The sequence below is a fragment of the Dromiciops gliroides genome, chromosome 4 (genome assembly GCF_019393635.1).
Source record: "Dromiciops gliroides isolate mDroGli1 chromosome 4, mDroGli1.pri, whole genome shotgun sequence".
NCBI classification, from domain to species: Eukaryota; Metazoa; Chordata; class Mammalia; order Microbiotheria; family Microbiotheriidae; genus Dromiciops; species Dromiciops gliroides.
The window spans coordinates 182,546,411-182,565,991 of NC_057864.1; the positions used below are offsets into that span (position 1 = coordinate 182,546,411).

General features: G+C 39.6%; 1 protein-coding gene across 1 annotated transcript; it reads left to right on the top strand.

The window, feature by feature from the left end:
• Positions 1-7,987: 7,987 nt before the first annotated feature.
• Positions 7,988-14,053, top strand: LOC122755439 (keratin, type I cytoskeletal 27). The gene is made up of 8 exons (XM_044003887.1): positions 7,988-8,456; positions 8,945-9,027; positions 9,561-9,717; positions 10,023-10,184; positions 10,510-10,635; positions 12,042-12,259; positions 13,073-13,131; positions 13,722-14,053. Exons 1-8 carry the CDS (start codon positions 8,022-8,024, stop codon positions 13,862-13,864), a joined length of 1,383 nt encoding a protein of 460 aa, XP_043859822.1. The 5' UTR covers positions 7,988-8,021; the 3' UTR covers positions 13,865-14,053.
• The last annotated feature ends 5,528 nt before the right edge of the window (positions 14,054-19,581 follow it).

A 19,581-nucleotide genomic window follows, 5' to 3' on the forward strand; every position in this document is an offset into this window, starting at 1 on the left:
TGCCATGAAGAATCATTGCCATGGATTGCTCATGTATGAACAAGCATATTTGCAAAGTTATAAACTTCAGATTTCCCCAGTGTAGCCTAGAAACCCATCTTAGTCTAGTCTTTTCCAGGACAGCCCAGGGTCTTGAGGCTCCCTCGCCGTGGGTGACACAGTCAGTCACTTAATACGCATGCATGTGGCAGGTACTATGCTAAGCATTTAGGATACAAAGAAAGCCAAAAGACAGTTCCTACTCTCAAGGAACTTGGTTTAATGATGGGACTACTATGAAGATGACTAGGTACAAACAAGCCAGAGATGGGATAAATTGGAGGTAGCCTCAAAGGGAAGGCACTAAATTTAAAGGGTGTCAGAAAAGGCTTCTCGCAGAAGGCAAGATTTTAACTTGAAGGAAGCTAGGGAGGCCCTGAGAAAGACATGAGAAAGGGGTGCATTTTGGGCAAGGGGGACAGCCATTGAAAATGCCTGGAGTGCGAGGAAGGAAGAGGAAGGAAAGGGAATAAGTATTTGCATAGATCCTACTATGTGCTAAGCACTATGCTAAATGCTTTTTATAAACATTACAAGGAACAGAACAGAAACCAGTGTCACTGGATTGAAATGGTAGTGATGGGGAGTAAGGTATAAGAAGACTGACAAGGGGGGCAGCTAGATGGCTCAGTGGTTAAAGCACTAGCCCTGGATTCAGGAGTACCTGAGTTCAAATCCAGCCTCAGACACTTGACACTTACTAGCTGTGCAACCCTGGGCAAGTCACTTAACCCCCATTGCCTGCAAAAAAATAAAAATAAAAATAAAAAGAAGACTGACAAGGTAGAAGGGACCACATTATGAAGGACCTTAAAAACCAAAGATTTTATAGTTGATCCTAGAAGTAATAGGAATACAGTGGAGTTTATTGAATGGGGTACAGGGGGAGTGACACAGACAGCTAGGTGGTGCAGTGGATAAAGTTCCAGGCCTGGAGTGGGAAGACTTGAGTTCAAATCCAGACTCAGACACAAGCCGTGTGATGCTGGGCAAGTCACCTAACCCACTAGCCTCAGTTTCCTCCTCTGTAAAATGAGCTGGAGAAAAAAATGGCAAACTGCTCTGGTATCTTTGTCAAGAAACCCCCAAAATGGGCTCATGAAGAGTCAGACACACCTGAAACAAATCAATAGTAACAACAAAGGGAGAGTGACATGGTCAGAAATTTTGACAGCTAAGAGAATGATAGTGTGGTGGGGAAGAGCCTTAAGGCAAGGAGACCAACCAGCCAACTCTTGCAAGGTCCAGATATGAGGTACATTGGGCTTGGATGACGGTGGTAGTAGTGTAAGAGGAAAAGAGAGAAAGGAGGAAGGAGAAGAGTTATAAATGTATCCCCCTCACTTCCCTAGCTCCCTGCCCCAACATCTCTTCATTCTCCTACTGTATCATCAATTTACAGACGTCTGGGCAAAAACGAATCCTAATCCCTGCACTAAGGAATTAGAGGAGCCAGTACAGAAACTGACTGAGAAGTTTGGGGTGTCTGTTGTACAATGTGATCAGAATTAACAGCAAGTTATTTAAGAACTGCTGGTGTTAGTAGACTCGCCAACATCATTTTGCAGTGATAAAATGAAGTTCTGTGTGATGATAAGAATGAGAGTTGAAAGGGGTCTCTGATACTAGTGAGCTGATATGGCCAGGTTATACTTGGGAACCCTGGGCTCCCTTCCTCCTATATAAGCTCCCCATGACTCAGTATAGCATCCCTTGGCTCCAGAGGACACCCAGGGGTGCCCAACGATGAGCTGTTATGTTCCCTGAAGTGTTCAACATTAGTGTGTGTGTGTCCATCTGGAACCACTGAAAGGAGCAGCATAAGAATTTAGGTAAACAGATACCAAGGGAAACTGACCAGTGATGAGCTAGGTGGATACCAATGAGCTCAGCTCTCTGCTGCTTGTCTGAAGCTTCCTACCAAGGTCTTTTCTTTCCTTTCTGCTATTGTGAATTTATCGTACATTCGATATATTACATACTTATAGGATTTTCATATTTGTGGGACTTTTCAGATATACTCCAACATGAATACTATGCCAGCCACAATTGTCAAACAGAGAGCAATGCCTGGCCCTTAGTAGGCACTCAATAGATGTTTGTTGACTGACTGTATACCCTATTCTTTTTTGGGGGGTGGGGGAGGAATTGTGTCTCTCTTTTTTATAAATAATAAACATTTTTATTTAAATTTTTGAATTCCAAATTCTGTCCATCCTTCCTTCCCTCCTCTTTCTCCTCCCTTAGGAGGTAAGCAATCAGATATAGGTTACACATGTGCAATTATGTAAAACATTACCATATTAGCAATTTTGTATAAGAAAACTTGAATGAAAGAAAATGAAAAATATGTATGCCCTCTTCTTAAATATAAAGTTGGAAGGAGATTGCACAAACCTATTGAGGGTACCTCTATCCTCCCAGTTAACAGGCTTTCACAGCTTTGGAGTTCCATCGTAGACTCTTCCTTCTCCCTCCCTCATTTAATGAATCAATCAATTTGCTGTTATTTAGTCATTTTAGTCATGTCTGACTCTTTGTGATCCCATTTGGGGTTTTCTTGCCAAAGATACTGAAATGGTTTCCTTCTCCAACCCATTTTACAGATGAGGAAACTGAGGCAAACAGGATAAAATGACTTGCCCTGTATCACATAGCCAGTAAGTGTCTGAGGTCAAATTTGAACTCAGGTGTTCCTGACTGTAAGCCCTTGACTCTATCCACTAAGCCAACTAACTGCTCAAAAGTTAGCATAGTATCAATAGTTATTTATTAAACATATACTCCGGGCCAAGCACTGAACTAGGCAAAACAAATACAGAAATAATATATTCCCTTACCTCAAAGAGCTTGCATTCTACTGGGAGAAAATACACATTCACAAATAAGTAACTACAAAATAAATAGAAAATTAGGTGGTGTCAAACTCAGAGTACTGGACTTGGAGCCAGGAAAACCTGATTTCACATTCTGCTACACTAGCAGTGAAAATCTAGGAGAGTCTCATTCTCTCTTATTCTCAATTATCATCTCTCTCATTCTCAATTTTCATATCTATAAAATGGGGATAATATTAGCACCCACCTCCCACAGTTGTTGTGAGGATAAAATGTGATGACAAATGCGAAGCACTTTTCAAACTGTAAAGCACTATGTAAAAGCTAGCTATTATTAGTACTAGTATCACAGAATGGAATAGCTAAGTAGTTTAGTGGATAGAACACCCAGCCTGAAGTTAGGAAGACTCATCTTCCTAACTTCAAATTTGGCCTCAGACACTCACTAGCTGTGTGAATCTGGGCAAGTCACTTAACCCAGTTTGCCTCGGTTTCCTCATTTGTAAAATGAGCTGGAGAAGGAAATAGCAAACTACTCCAATATCTTTGCCAAGAACCCAAATGGGGTCATGAAGAATGGGACATGACTAAAAAACAATTCATCAACAACAAATCACAGAATAGATGCAAGATGTGGGTAGAATCAAAAAAGGCATTTTGAAGGAGGTGGCACTTGAGCTGAGCCATGAAGAGAATTAGGTATTCCAGGAATTCAATCATCCTTAATCCCCTGGACTGCTGTAAAAGCTTCTAAATTGGTCCCTCTGCCTCCATTTTCTTTTCTCTCCATTAATCTTCTAAACAATTGAAAATAACAAACAAACAAAAAAACAACCTGAGAGGAATGATAATTCCACTGAAAGGACGTGGTAATTCTTTGGTCTCTTAAATTTATTCTGGTCTGAATTATCCTGGTTCTGATACATTCTTAGAGTTGTAATCCAGGTCTCAGTCTTTGCAGGTACAATTTCAGGTGAAGGAAAAGTAAACTGTGATTCATATTTGAAGTTTTATGTACAATCATCTTTCTCCATTCTACTTTGGTTTTTTGTTTTATTTTGTTTTGTTTTCTACATGCTATCCATTTAATTTCCAGAGGTGGAAACTGAGGCTTAGAGAGGGGAAGTGCCTTGTCTAAAATCATGTAGAAAGTTAGTGGCATGTGTATAACCTTTTTCAGATTGCTTGCCTTCTTGGGGAGGGGAGTGGAGGAGGGAGGGAGAAAAATATGGAACTCAAAATCTTTTTTAAAAAGGCAGTACAGTGGATAAAGCACTGGCTCTGGATTCAGGAGGACCTGAGTTCAAATCTGGCCTCAGACACTTGACACTTGACACTTATTAGCTGTGTGTGACCCTGGGCAAGTCACTTAACCCTCATTGCCCTGCCCAAAAAAAGAAAAAGAAAGAAAAAATGAACAGTGAAAATTGACTTTCCATGTATTTGGTAAAGAAAAAAATATACTATTTAAAGATAAAGTGGCAGAGCTGGATCTAAAGGTTTGGGACAGGGTTGGCTTCACTGTGGCACAGTGACCCCTGACTATTTGATATGTAGGTCCTGCTTTGAATATGGAAATGCTCATTTTATTTAGCATTGCTAAATTCAGAAGAAAATAACTGAGATGGTTAAATTAGATGACCTCTAATTTCCCTTTCAGATCTAAAATTCTAAGTTATAGAGAAGATAATAATAGCTAGTATTTATATGGTACCCACTATGCGCCAAAGCACTGTACTAAGTAAGAGCTTTACAAATATTATCTCATTTGATCCCCACAACAACCCTGGAAGGGAGGTGCTCTTATTAGTGAGACAAACAGAAGTTAAGTGATTTACCCACAGTCACTTGGCTAGTAAGTGCCTTTAAGCTGGATTTTAATGTTATTTTTTGTTTGTTTTTTTGTGAGGCAATTGGGGTTAAGTGACTTGCCCAGGGTCACACAGCTAGTAAGTGTCAAGTGTCTGAGGCTGGATTTGAACTCAGGGACTTCTGAATCCAGGGCTAATGCTCTATCCACTGTGCCACCTAGCTGCCCCTTAAGCTGGATTTTAATTCAGGTTTTCCTGATTCCAGGCCTATCACTCTATCCACTGAGCCATCTAGTTGCCTACAGGGAAAAGATGTCCCAGGTCAGCCAGTTCTTGGAACTGACTTTCTGCTTGTCTTGTTAAGTCATCGGGGGTGGGGGAGAAGGTGGGGGGGATTTGTTCAACCTCTGAGTAGGTAAAGTGGAAAAGGAGGCCTATGTCTTTTATATACATGGAACCATTCTTAAGTGTGCATTGCTCCCCATGTCTGGAGTTGTTTCTGAGGGGTGCCCATATATTAAGATCTTTCCTATCCTTCAAGGCCTTACTCAGGGGTCCCTTCCTCCAGCAAGCCTTCCCTAACCTCTCCATGACCTCTCCTTCTCCCTTCTCCCTTACCATATCCATTCTCTTTGAACCTCTACTATACACTTACAATGTATATTATAGTTATTTGTTCACTTGTCATATTGTAAGTTGTAATTTCCTCAAAGGACAAGACAAGGCCTTCTTTCATAATTATACTTTCAGGGCCTAGCATTGTGCAGAGTAGACAACCCATGCTTTAAAGTGGAATTTGTTGAATTGAAATTATATAAGAAATTATGTCTATCATGTTTCATGTTCATTTTTTTTTTTTTTGGTTTCTCTGTACGGTTTAAGAATTAGGGCACTGGACTTAGTGTCGGGATGAGTTGGGTTCAAACCCTGTCTCAGACATCTACTAGTTGTGTGACCCTGGGAAAGATATTTAGCCTTAGACTCAGTTTCCTCATCTCAAAAAGGGGTATGTGTGGACTTAACGGCTTCTAAAGGTCTCTTTCAGCTCTAAATCTATGATGGTATGTCCTCTAAGATGTCATTTACATTTTTTCCTGTGATGTATAATATTGAGTTCTGTTCCCAAAGTCAATTAACACTGTTTTTTGAGGGGTTTTCTTTAATTTCTCTATTTCCAGTTTAGACTTCATTTTCAACTCCATTGTCAACCTGGAGACCATTTTGGATGTAATGGGACATCTTGGCCTTATTGCCAGCACACTCACATTCTGACAGTTTCATTTGTTTGACCAGGAGGTCAAAAAGCCCCTCATTGCATCAATGTTATTGGGTGGGGGAGGGGAGGGAAGGGAGGGATTGTGGTCTCCTCTGAACAAACAATATTTCTCTTTTTTTGGTTTTTTTGTGTGTGAGGCAATTGGGGTTAAGTGACTTGCCTAGGGTCACACAGCTAGTAAGTGTTAAGTATCTGAGGCCGAATTTGAACTCAGGTCTTCCTGACTCCAGGGCCAGTGCTCTATCCATTGCGCCACCTAGCTGCCCCACAAACAATATTTCTTAATTCATGTCAGAAAACATGATTGGTTAGGAAAAAGGAAAAGAACACAATGAATGTTGAATCCTTTTCCCTTTAATATCTCCCCATGAGAAACTAAGGAAAATTAATGACATCAGCCCAACGCGTGGTGGTATGCCAGAAGGGTGGAATTGGTTCACAGTATAAATTTAACCTTTTTCTATATCATAGAATCCCTTGGTGAAGCCTATAGGCCCCTTCTCAGAATAATGTTTTCAAATGAACAAAATAAAATACATAGGATTATGAAAGAAATTAATTCTAGTAAAATACTTTTTTAGGTTCATGGACCTCAGGTTAAGGGTCCCCAGCTATAGACTAAAAGGAAAAAAAAAAAAGAAAAGAGGACAATACAGACAGACAGACAGAGGAAAGGAAAGCCATGGCATCCTACTGAGAAAACAAAGGACAGTGGAGGCTTCTCTCTCACCTAACACTGAGGTAATGGTACTGAAAGACTACAGACATCAAGAGACTCATCCCTACCTTTCCTAAGAGAGTGGTGGAAAAAAAAAGAGAAAGAGAGACTGGTGGATATGCCATGACATTAAAGAGCGTTGCCAAACTCTTTCTCTGCCTTCATAGGCATATCATAAAGCAGGAAGCTAAAAAGACAGACATATACAGAGATAGAGATAGAGATAGAGACAGATACAAAAGTTCAGAGAGAGAGGCAGAGAAAGACAAAGACAGAGAGAAGCAGTCAGAGACATAGAGTCAGAAACAGAGATAGAGGGACAAGAACAGAGAGAGACAGTCAGAAACAGAGACAAATAAAGAGAGAAAGAAAACAGCCAGAGAAATCAGAGACAGAAGCAGAGAGAGACAAAGAGACAGAAACAGAGACAGAGAGAGAGAAGCAGATGGACAAAGACAGAGAAAGCCACCCCACTTCCCTTTAAATATCATGAATCAGAGGGTCAAACTAGAACTTGAAGGGACAGAGATCCTCCACCAAAGGAATCTTCATATTTGGAACTCTGCCTCCACAATCTTTAGGTCTCCTTAGGCTTAATGGTAACTCATTCAAGAATCTCTCTTTTATTTTTCTCCTTTTAAAGATATATATATATATATATATATATATACACACACACATATACATATACATATATACAACTAAATACTATATATACCATATACTTGTACTAAATATATAAATATACTATGTGTGTATATATGTATATATACATGTGTGTGTGTTTAGTAAAACATATCCTGAGAAGATGAGGGGAAGGGGTGCTATCAGAAATAACACGATACCAGAATGCTACCATACATTTCCCCCCATTTCCCAGGTACAGAGACATGGACCAAGAGAATAGGGAGCACACCCCCTCTTTCAGGCTCCTGAGATCCTCTGACTAAAGTCACATACACTTAACACTTCACTTTGACTTTCCTCCTATATTCCTGAAGTCTCAATGACTTCAGTTAAAGGTTACTCACCTGAAATTAAAAATGTAATGTGGTAAATAACCTTGAAAATACTCCACCCCATCCCTGCGATAACAAATAGCCGGCAACTAACTACCCACCTACAGAACTGGACAAAGCAAGATGTTAATTAAGAAAAATCATCCAATTACACATAATTCATGATGAGCTGGCAAGCACCATTGTGCGATCGGTAGGCAAAACTCAGCAAGAAACACCCTAATCACTGAGTATAAAAAGAGCTAACGAAAACTGCTGGGGGCCAACACACTCCAGCTGAACCCCACCACCCGAGCACAGGTCCCTGCTTACACAGACACTATGTCTCTCCGATTCTCTTCTTCATCCAGAAGGGTTGGCTCAGCTGGATCTGTTAGACTGTCAAGTGGGGGAGCAGGTTTTGGGGTTGGAAATACATGCGGCATTCCCGGGATAGGAAGTGGCTTTTCATGTGCCTTTGGTGGCAGCTCATCTGGAGGAGGCTATGGAAGTGGTCTGGGTGGGGGAAGCTCTTCCTGTGCCAGCTTCACAGGGAATGAATCGGGGCTCCTCTCTGGTAATGAGAAGGTGACCATGCAGAACCTTAATGACCGCCTGGCTTCTTACCTGGATAATGTTCGTGCCCTGGAAGAAGCAAATGCAGATCTGGAACAGAAGATTAAGGGATGGTATGAGAAATATGGGCCTGGCTCTTGCCGGGGTCTTGATCATGACTATAGCAGATATCACCCAATAATTGAAGACCTTAGGAATCAGGTAAGAGAACATAATTTCCTAAGGCTCAGAACTCTAAGACATATTGACCCCTCAAAATAGTTGGTTGTATGTATATAATGTGACTTCATTCTATAGGCTTTCAAATTTCCATCATTGACTACTAGACATTAGGAGATTTTTTTGTGAAAATTTAAATCTTTGAGTAGGGCATATCCACTAACCAGTATTCTACAGATATGCTTGTCTGTATATAGCCCCCTACCTTCACCTCTCTGAAAGAGCACAGGAATACAAAATGTCTCCAGTGATATACTTGCATCTTTTGGCTATTTCACTGGAAAGTAGTCTCTCCATGCAGAAGTCTTTACTCATCCAATGGCATAATCTGAAATTATCAGAAGCCAGTCTTGGATGCCAGAGAGCAACAGATGTCTTACTATAATGTGATAAGTGACTTGGCTTCAGAAAAATTATAAATGATCCATGAAAATATTTTTTCTTTTCTTAATCTGCTTCTTCTTTACTAGATAATTTCAGCAACTACCAGCAATGCCAGTGTGGTCCTGCAGAATGACAATGCCAGGTTGACAGCTGATGACTTCAGACTAAAGTAAGTGAAATTTTGAGAACAGAAGCTCATGAAGCATCTCCCTCTCCCACTCATTGTATCTGAAATAACTTTAAGGAGTTGGGTCTTTTGTGTTTAATCTCAAATGTGTCTAAGAATGAATAAATAGCTTAAAACCTCAATATATTTATGAAAATTTGCATCCAGATTGTGAGAGTAAAAAGTTAAAGTGTACACAAGAAAGTGTTGTCTTTACTATTAGTCTAATCCCTTTAAGAACAGTGATGAGCACAGTATGTTCATCCCAGAATGCAATTGATTTTTTTTTTTAGTGAGGCAGTTGGGATTAAGTGACTTGCCCAGGATCACACAGCCTAGTAAGTGTTAAGTGTCTGAGGCCAGATTTGAACTCAGGTACTCCTGACTCCAGGGCTGGTGCTCTATCCACTGTGCCACCTAGCTGCCCCCTGCAATTAATATTTTTAATGTCTACTGATTTCAGATGAGTTTTATGTTTTACATGCCCCTTTAATGATCAGGATTCATGTTGAAAACGCTTTTTACTATTCTTTGAGGTATGAAACAGAGCTAGCTCTTCACCAGAGTGTTGAGGCTGACATCAATGGTCTGAGGAGAGTGTTGGATGAGCTGACCTTGTGCAGAACAGACCTGGAGATTCAGGCTGAGACACTGAGTGAGGAACTGACTTATCTAAAGAAGAACCATGAAGAGGTAAAAGTTTCCATTGCACCAATTGTATCCCTCTGAATATTGACATTCCCCTTGCCACATGTTAAATGTAGTCTTTAACAGCAATCCAAGAAAGAGCTGGCCAAACTCTGTCCAGTCCAGTGAAGGACTTGTTTTCCAAAAGTAGATTCCATGGTGGCTTTTTCCTTTTTTTGACAAAGAGATAGACGTTCATGATCTGAAACTTGAAAAATTTCAGACCCTCAATGTAGAGATGGTGGTCGTTATGCTCTTTCAAAAATATGCAGAACTTTATTTATTTAGTCTAAATGAATCATCTCCTTCAGGAAATGAAAGCCCTCCAGTGTGCTGCTGGTGGGAACGTGAATGTGGAAATGAACGCAGCCCCAGGGGTGGATCTGACTGTTCTACTGAACAACATGAGGGCTGAGTACGAGGACCTGGCTGAGCAGAACCGCAGGGATGCTGAAGCCTGGTTCAATGAAAAGGTAACTTTACTAGAGACATCTTTGTATTTGGCCCTTGGTTTTGACCTGTCCATAGGAGACTTTTTTTTTATGACCAAACATAATCTTAACATTGAACATTAAGACAATTCATTAAACTTGCTTGGTAACTATTTAAATTTTACTTAATGAAATTCAGGGCCTAAAATAGTACAGCTACTCTTCAGTCCCTCCTCCCAGGTCTCCAAGATTCCTCATTCATTCATCTTTCTTCCCTTCTTATCCTTCCTGGTTGCAAGTGGTCAGTTCTTATCCTCTGCATTTTAAAGAATGACTAGATTTCAGCTAACGATGCCATTCATTCCAGAGTGCCACACTCCAGCAGCAGATCTCTGATGATGCAGGGGCCACCACCTCAGCCAGGAACGAGCTCACAGAAATGAAACGTACAACCCAGACCCTCGAGATTGAGCTGCAGTCCCTCCTGGCAACGGTATGTGAAGATTTATGAAATAGATATCCTTTAGAGAAATTTTTTTTGGGGGGGGGGAGGGACTTAAAATAGCTCCTTTCTTCTCTCATAATATTAGCTTTCATCTGTGCTAGGCCTCCAAGGTAAAATGCATTTGCATTTCACTCATTACAGCCCTATGTGTCCTATTAATTAAGACTTGCTCATTACCATATGTTCAAAATTAGGATATATTTTAGATGTCATTTATGTAATGTTGGTGAAATGAGAAAATGGTTGTGTGTATGTGTATATTTTAACACTGATCTACCCTAACTTAATAGAGAGCCCTCCAATATTACAAAGAACAAAAGATCTTAGACTGGAGCCCCTACATTCATCTACACTGGCAGCAATCTCACAGCCTTAGGCTCTAGCATTCCTACAAGCTACTTTTTAAGTATTGTAGACAGTCATGGGGGGGGGGGTGCAGGAGGAGACACAAAGGCAAGGGAAATAGCAAAATGTCACCCTCCCTACATACATCCTTCTGCCATGGCCAAAATGGACCATGTAGGCTGGGACATAGCCGTAAACCCTACCCCTCACCTACCCCCTACATCATACATCATGCAGGCTTTGAGAGGGTGTCTCTCTGTGGATTATGCAAGGTGCTTTAATGTCTTTTCACCTACAGAGCCAAGGATTTTCAACCTAATGAGCAAATCCCTTCATGGGGCCTATTTATAGGACATGTTTTATGTTTCAACAGGCTTTCCTTAGAATGTTCCAATTATTTCTAAATACAGGCTATCTAAATGCAGTCAGACCAGACTGGCTTGGAGGAACTGGAAATGGGGCAGTAGGAATAGGGAGGAAGAATGTGGGTCTTAAGAACCAGAGTTCCTAGGCTTTAGGAAGAGAAGATGCAACTGCCACCAAGGAGACACAGGACCATAGGATCCTAAGTCTAGGGTTGGAAAGGACCCCAAAGGCCATCTCATTCAATCTGCTCATTTCACAGATTAGTAAACAGAAACCTAGTGAAGCTGAGTGACTTGCCCAAGGTCACACAGGTAATGAACATCAGAGGTGAGTTTCAAAATGAGGTCCTCTAGGAAAGCTTTCCCTTTGAAGATGAGTCTTAAATACCAAAATGAGTCTTAAGATGTAGACAGTCTAGAAATGGCTGGGGGGCATGAGTCAACCTTTTCAAATGCACCAATGTCCCAGAAAGATAGTCACTATCAGTAGTAATGCCAAGAAGAAGTGTTTGATCCTGGAAATTTCTTGGGGAAGTGCTAATTTTGGATTGACACCAGAAATGAATTCCAAAAGGGTGGTTTTCTGGAACCCCACATATACACACATTATAACAATTTCTGTTTCTATTGACTGTCTCATTTTCAATTCAACCATCAATTCTTTTATCACCCACCCACCCCCAGAAACACTCGCTTGAATGCTCACTGACTGAGACGGAAGGGAACTACTGTGTGCAGCTCTCACAAATCCAGGCCCAGATCGGGGCCCTGGAGGAGGAACTGCAGCAGGTCAGGACTGAGACTGAGGGCCAGAAGCTGGAGTATGAGCAGCTTCTAGACATTAAGGTTTATCTAGAAAAAGAAATCGCAACGTACTGCTCCCTCATTGATGGAGAGGATGGGTAAGTGCAACTTCTTTTGAGAACTGAGCTTCTGAAGGGTGGAAATTGCTTGAAAACAAGAGGAAAATTAAAAAGTAAAATAAGATGGTGGGGTAGACTAGATTAGGAGAATAGCTTTAGAGCTAGAAAGGACCTTAAGGGCCATGGAGTCCAACTCCCTCATTTTACAGATGAGGAAATTGAGGCATAGAAAGGTATAAGAGGCTTGCCAGAGGTCACACAACTAGTAAGTGTCTGAAGCAGAATTTGAACTCGGGTCATCCTGAGTTTAAACCCAGCTCTCTGTCCACTGCACCTTCTAGGTCTCTTCCAACTGTAAAATCCTTTCATTCTGTCTCCATAATTTTCTTCAGGGTAGCAGTAGGGTTTTGTATAAACTATATGTTTCTCCCCATGGGTAGAGTAGTGCTTGTTCTGCACACAGTAGGTGCTAAATAAATATTTATTTTGTTGGAGGGAGGGGGAGAAGGAAACAAGTCAAAGAATCTGTGATCTGGACTGTGAACAGAAATAATTCAAAAGCTACACCTAAAACTCTGGCCTCTGTTTTGAATTTCTTTGTTCTTTGGTGAGAGAGATAGAGACAAACAGAGACAGACACAGAGACACAGAGAGATTCACTTTAAAAAACCACTGATCATGAGTTGAATACTGCACCAGACACTGGAGGAGACATGGGATTGGGTACCTTAGTATCCCAGCACTGATCGCAAGGCTTGGCATATAATCAGCACTAAGCAAATAATACCTGTTGAATGAAGCTGAATTAGCCCTGCCTTCAGGAAGCTGACTTTTTTTTTTTTCAATTAATAGAGATTGTTACAAATCCAAAGGTGGCTATGTGCCTGGAGGACCCGGAAATCAGATAAAAGGTAAACAAGTATAATTTCCAACTTCTAGAATATATTGGTATTGTGTTTTGTGTATGTCTTTATGTATGTATCTATTTGTATGCAGAGGCATGTATATATATATGTATTCATATATACTGTGTATACATGTATATGCATGTGTGCACATATGTGCCTGATGCATATGTGTGTATGTGTATGTGCATATATACATAGTTGTGTGTACATATGTATATACACATACCCATGTACATATAAGCACACTTGTGCATATATGTGTATTTCATGCATACATAGACATATATGCACATGCATATATATACTGTGTGTATACACGTATATACCTATATGTATACATGAAAAGGTAACATGGATAGATATTATATCTGAATATACATGCATATTTATGTGTGTATGCATGCATGAATATATATGTGTATGCATGTACGCACAAATGGCGCGTGAGTGTATATTTGTGTGTAAACATATATGCACATGATGTACACATGTGCATAACTACAAAGGGATGAGTGAATTGTTCCACATTGATAACATATTAAAGAATATAACTATAACTTTCTGAATGCTCATTCAAGTCCTCTTCATTTTAGATTTATCTAAAACCACTGTGATTAAAACAGTAGTGGAAGAGATTGATCCTCGAGGTAAAGTCCTCTCCTCCAGGGTCCATGCAGTTGAAGAGAAATCCTCCAAAATTAACACCATCAAGACGGAGCAGAGAGTGCCTTCCTAAAGATGCTCAAAGACAAGGCCTCAGGAAAAGCCCTGAAGTTCCAATATGCAATTAAAATCAGTACAGAAAATAAAGACTTCTTTTTTCTTTCTTTTTTCTTTTAACAAATTAAGACAAAGTCTTGTTAGGATAGCAAGAATTCCATTCTGTTTTTGTTCGATGGTGTCTCAATAAAAGTTCTGCCTGTCGCAAGCCATCTAACTGTCTCCAATGATCTTTGTTTCAGGAGAGTTGTTGAAAGGAAAGCTGGAATTGGACTTTTCAGGTCCAATGATTAACATGATGCTCATTGTAACTCAGGAATACATTTCACATATGAAAGAAAGATAATTCGAATGCAACCCTAAGTGTAGAGAAGGGAGACAGCATGATACAGTGGAAAGAGGATGGGTTTAGAGTTAGGGAAATGTATATTCAAATATTCTCTCGGCCACTTGCTTACCAACGTGTCTTTAGGCATACCTGAATGTCTCTGGACCTCAATTTACTGATGAATAAACTTACAGAATGATGAGAAATTTATAGAAACTCATAGAATGAGGAAAATAGATTGGACTGTCAAGGTTATCTCATCTCCTTCTTCCCAGGTAAACTAAGGAAGGTCAATTTGCAGGGGAGGAAGGAAGGAAAGATGGACAGATGGATTTATTAAGTGCCTACTATGTTCCAGGTACTATCCCAAGTGCTTTACAGGAAACTATCTTATTTGATCTTCACAATAATCTTCATTTTACAGTTGAAGAAACTGAGGCAGACAGAGATTAAGTAATTTGCCCAGAGTCACACAGCTTGTGTCTGAAGCTGGATTTGAACTCAGGTCTTCCTGACTCCAGGCCTAACGCTCTATCCCACTACACCATCTAACTGCCTCTAATGGGTACATGGTTTTACTTCAGTAAGATTCCTGCAAAAATCCTCAGAATTCTCATGCTAGAAATTTGCTGATTTATGTATGATTGAGTAGAAATGGCTTTCTAGAGTCTGGCACTTCAAATATTGGCAAAGGATACCTCACCACAGTGAGTTCAACTAAAATCATATTTTAAATCCACCAGTGGAGGGTGGGGGAGACAGGAGAAGAATCATCTACTGGATACAGGACAATGAGGCGAGAAAGCATCTTGAAGCCACAGAATTCTAAAATAAGAGGTAAAGGGACCTTGCAGGGCACCAGGCCAAGCCTCTCATTTCATAGATGAGCAAACTGAGAGGCCGTGACTTGTCCAAAGTGCCCTAGGTAAGAAGTGTCAGAGATCCTTGTACCAAGGTCCACAGGATCCCAATCCACTGCTCTTTCCACCGGACCATTTCTCCCCATTCCCTTTCTGTTTAATGTATTGTAATGGCTAAAATAATTCATCACATTCCCTCAAACTTGATAATAGAACATGGGGGACAAACACATAGTTTTGCAAGCACTGGGATAAATCTCTAAAGTACTAACGTTTATTCAGTACTTTGAGGTTTACAAAGCACTTTATTTATGTCATTTGATCTTCTTACCAGCCTCATGAGGTAGGTGCTATTATTATCCCCATTTTACAGGTGAGGAAACTGAGGCACAGTAAGGTTAAGTGACTTGCCCAGAATCACACAGCTAGCTAAGTGTCTGAGGCTGAATTTGAACTCACATCTTCCTAACTCCAGGCCTGGCACTCCATCCACTGTGCCACCTAACTGCCCCCACTTTAAACCATAGCAGATAATAACAAACACTGACACTTTTAAACAGTGATTTAAGGTTTGGAAAACACTTTGCACACAGTATCTGTTTTAAACCTCATAACAGGCCTGTGATAAAGAAACTCAGACATTATTATACCTATTTCCCAGATGAAGAAATAGAGGCTCAGCAGAAAGGTGAAGCTACTTAACCTGTAGTAACAGAGCTAGGATGATCAGAGGTGGGATTTGAACAAAGGTCTTCATGACTTGGTCTTCTTAAGTCCCATATCCCCTCTCCATTAAACCACATGGATGATCTTTTTTAAAAAAATCATCACTGTTAATGAATCTGATTTCAATAGACTATTTCTCAGATAACAGAAATATAGCCTATCACAGGAGCCATACTCAAAGCTATTCCAGCCTAGTAGGGCCTATGATAGCTTGGTATATTCCACTCACCTCCACACCACAATGAGGCATCAGAAAAGGGCTTTAGTGGGGAAGGTTCTCTGCATTGTAAACACTGAATAAATGTCTGCTGCTGCTAATGTCAAATGAAATATCTATGGTGTGCTAATAATATGATATCATATACATAATATATGATTATATAGTGCTTTGAAAGTTCACCAAAAACTTACTTCATGACAAGCTACCTAAAACATTCTGGCAGGCTTTAGTTCAAAGAGGGTGGAAAGTAATTAAGGAGAGAAAACTGTTCTAAAGAAAAATAAAGCTCTTTCAACAAACCCATGATCCAGTTGAGTCTTCTCTAACATCTTATGATTTAAAATACTTAGAAAATTCACTTAGACTATTCAAATATTCATCAGTATATTGGGGTTCAATCAAATAATCATGTGAATATTTAAGTATTCATTTAGAATATTCAATATAGATAAACCTGTAACTATGGCAGGATGAAAGGTACTTTGTCTCAGGGAGTGGTTCTCATACTTTTTGGTCTCAGGACTCCCTTACACTTTTTTTTTTCCCCCGAGGCAATGAAGGTTAAGTGACTTGCCCAGGGTGACACAGCTAGTAAGTGTCAAGTGTCTGAGGTCAGATTGAACTCAGGTTCTCCTGAATCCAGGGCCAGTGCTCTATCCACTGCGCCACCTAGCTGCCCCCACTCCCTTACACTCTTAAAAAATATTAAGGAGGGGCAGCTACATGGCGCAGTGGATAGAGCACCGGCCCTGGAGTCAGGAGGACCTGAGTTCAAATCCGACCTCAGACACTTAACACTTACTAACTGTGTGACCCTGGGCAAGTCACTTAACCCAATTGCCTCACTAAAATTTTTTTTAAAAATTAATTTTAAAATATTAAGGAACCCTAAAAGAATTTTTGTTGATGTAGGTTACATCTATTGATATTCACCATGTTAAAAATTAAAACATCTTAATATTATTATGAAAATAATTTAGATCTTGTGGACCCCTTGGGGTCCCCAGACTATACTTTGAGAACCACTGATAAACCTAAGGGCTACAAAAGCTATAAGATACAAATGCCTAAAATAATGATTTTTAAAAACTGTACAATTTGACATTTTGCTGCATTTATATTTTGACCACATTTGCATTGGGAAAATGACATAGAAATGTAGCAGATGGAGTATTCTCTTTCCAACTGAGGTTACACTCTCAGGTAAATTCCTTCCCAGTGCAGTCATGCCCTCCCCTCACCCCCCAAAAAAGCAGATGTTCCCAGGTACCCCACAGACAGAAGCTGGGGTTCTAGAGTCTCTGTTCCCTCAACTGAGCTGTTCTTACATGAAGTAATATGTTCACATCATGAATTACAAAGTTGATTTGAGACCCCATTTTGTGTTATGTGCCCCAGGTACCAAAATTATTGGTTATCCCTCAGCTTGTGGAGAAATCCTAGAATAAGGATTAACAATCAGGAAGTCCTGGACAGCTTTGACATTAGCATGGCCTGTGATTTATATGGGTTCTTAACCTTATCTCTACTTATTTGTCTCAAAACTCTTGAAAATTATAGGTTTCCTTTATCTTAAAAAAAGATTGTGTGAGTTAATTCATGCTTACAAAATTCTTAGAGATCTAGAGATTATCATGTTAATAACACTCTGAGTCTTTGAAATACCTTTCATCTAGGGATGTCAAAGTAATTTATGAAGTTTCACATTCATACTCACTACACCCTCATGAAAGGAATACACACACCTATTATATGCCTCTGTTTCTGAAGACCAGTACATACACATACGCACATATATGTGGGTATGTGTATATATATATATATGTGTGTGTGTGTGTATGTGTGTGTGTGTGTATGTATGTATCTAGTTGCGTATTGCTCTTGGGAAACAGATGCAAATATAAATCCCTGAACCAAGTCACAGACTAAATTAAGAGCAGAAATAGAGGCAAGCCCAGGTACTTTGATTGGCATTCATTTTTCTATGACATTTTGCCCCACTACATATCTAAATGTTTTTAAATGAATTCTATAGTGCTAATTCTACTGAAATATTTTTACACAAGAGCCAAGGCTGAAAATTCAAATATTTGGTTACAGTTTCATGTTCCTAAATAGCTTATAAATGTGAGTGTGTTTCCTTGGGCAAGTCATTTATATTATCTAAGTCTCAGTTTCCTCATCTATAGAATGAAGGGTTGGACTGATGGCCTTTAAGCTCCCTTCTCACTCTAAGTCTATAGTCCTATGATCTTTCTACCAAAGGTTTTCTAATAGTCTGAAAGTTAGATCTTCTTTTCAAAGCACTTTGTATCCCTGAGACTAAAATGGCCATTCAGAAAAAATGGTACTTTCTTAAAGAGACTGGCCTCTAATCAGTAAACAACAGTGATTCCCTGATAATGGATGGAGACCTGCCACTATCTGACAGAGTCAACTTTATTATAGTCATTTACCTAATTAATATGTACATCGTGTTTGTGTCCTTTCAAATGGCTTTATGGGCATTAATTAGAGAACCCAATCGAGGTTAATTTGAAGCTACTCAATATTATTATTTTTATTTGACCAACAAAGAGTCTGAAACAGTAGGTTAAGTAATTAACTCAATTGTAGGATTGAATTTTCTGAGGAATATTATTTCTCTCACCAATGGTAAGACAATTCATGGAAAATCGTGCCCTTTGCTCGTCAAATTTTCCATTGTGGAAAGGCCATTTTCCTTTTATATTTCTTTATTATTCTGTCTCAATTAAAAACTTTACTATTAAAAAAAATATCAAACCAAGGCCATTTAGTTAGTAGGGAGCCCAAAATGAAAATTGTCTTCTTGTTAGAATCAAACTTTTTTTGCAAGACATAGGAACTTATGGGCTTGGGAGTAGTGTTCTTAAGAAAGAAAAAGACTTGTATCCTTTTACTCATGATATTATGTTTTTCATCATGACACTGTGAACAAACCCAAATGAGCTCCATCCTTTAAAAAATGAAGACCAAAAAAAAAAAAAGTGAATATAAAAGTGAGTTGAACTAGTCAACATATGTAAGGGTTAGAAAAGTAGGAAAGATGAATGGCTCTGTGTGTGTGTGTGCTCGAGCACACACATGTGCACATGTGTGTAAAATGCCTTAAATGAACACTACTTCAGGACTCAACAGAACAGGAACATGGCTGGAAGGATACAGGAAGACCTGAATTTTCAGACACTTATTTGCTGGCTATGTGACTGACCCTGGACAAGTCACTTAACCTCAGTTTCCTGAAATGAAGGTACTAGGGAAACAAGGGAAAAACCAAAACAATCCCTGTCCTCTAGGGACTTACATTCTATTGGGGTCAGAGGAGGATAAAACAGACACACAGACTGATATATACAAAGTAATACAATGTAAATTTCAAGAGAGAGGGAGTGTACTAATCACTTAGGGATGTCAATCCAAAAAAAAAAATCATGGAGCCGGCTAGAACCAGAAAATAATAGAAATAAAGCTCAAAGGGACCTCAGAGGTCTTCTAGCCTCTCCCTCATTTTTTAGATAAAGAAATAGAAGCCCACAGAGGTTTAGAGACTTGCCTAAGGCCACACAGGTAGTAACACC

Bases quoted from the DNA above. Each gene is read 5' to 3' on its own strand.
- LOC122755439 (XM_044003887.1), top strand. From the start codon at position 8,022: ATGTCTCTCCGATTCTCTTCTTCATCCAGAAGGGTTGGCTCAGCTGGA. The intron at 10,185-10,509 runs GTAACTTTACTA...CATTCATTCCAG, and splicing joins AAGCCTGGTTCAATGAAAAG to AGTGCCACACTCCAGCAGCA. The intron at 10,636-12,041 runs GTATGTGAAGAT...ACCCACCCCCAG, and splicing joins TGCAGTCCCTCCTGGCAACG to AAACACTCGCTTGAATGCTC.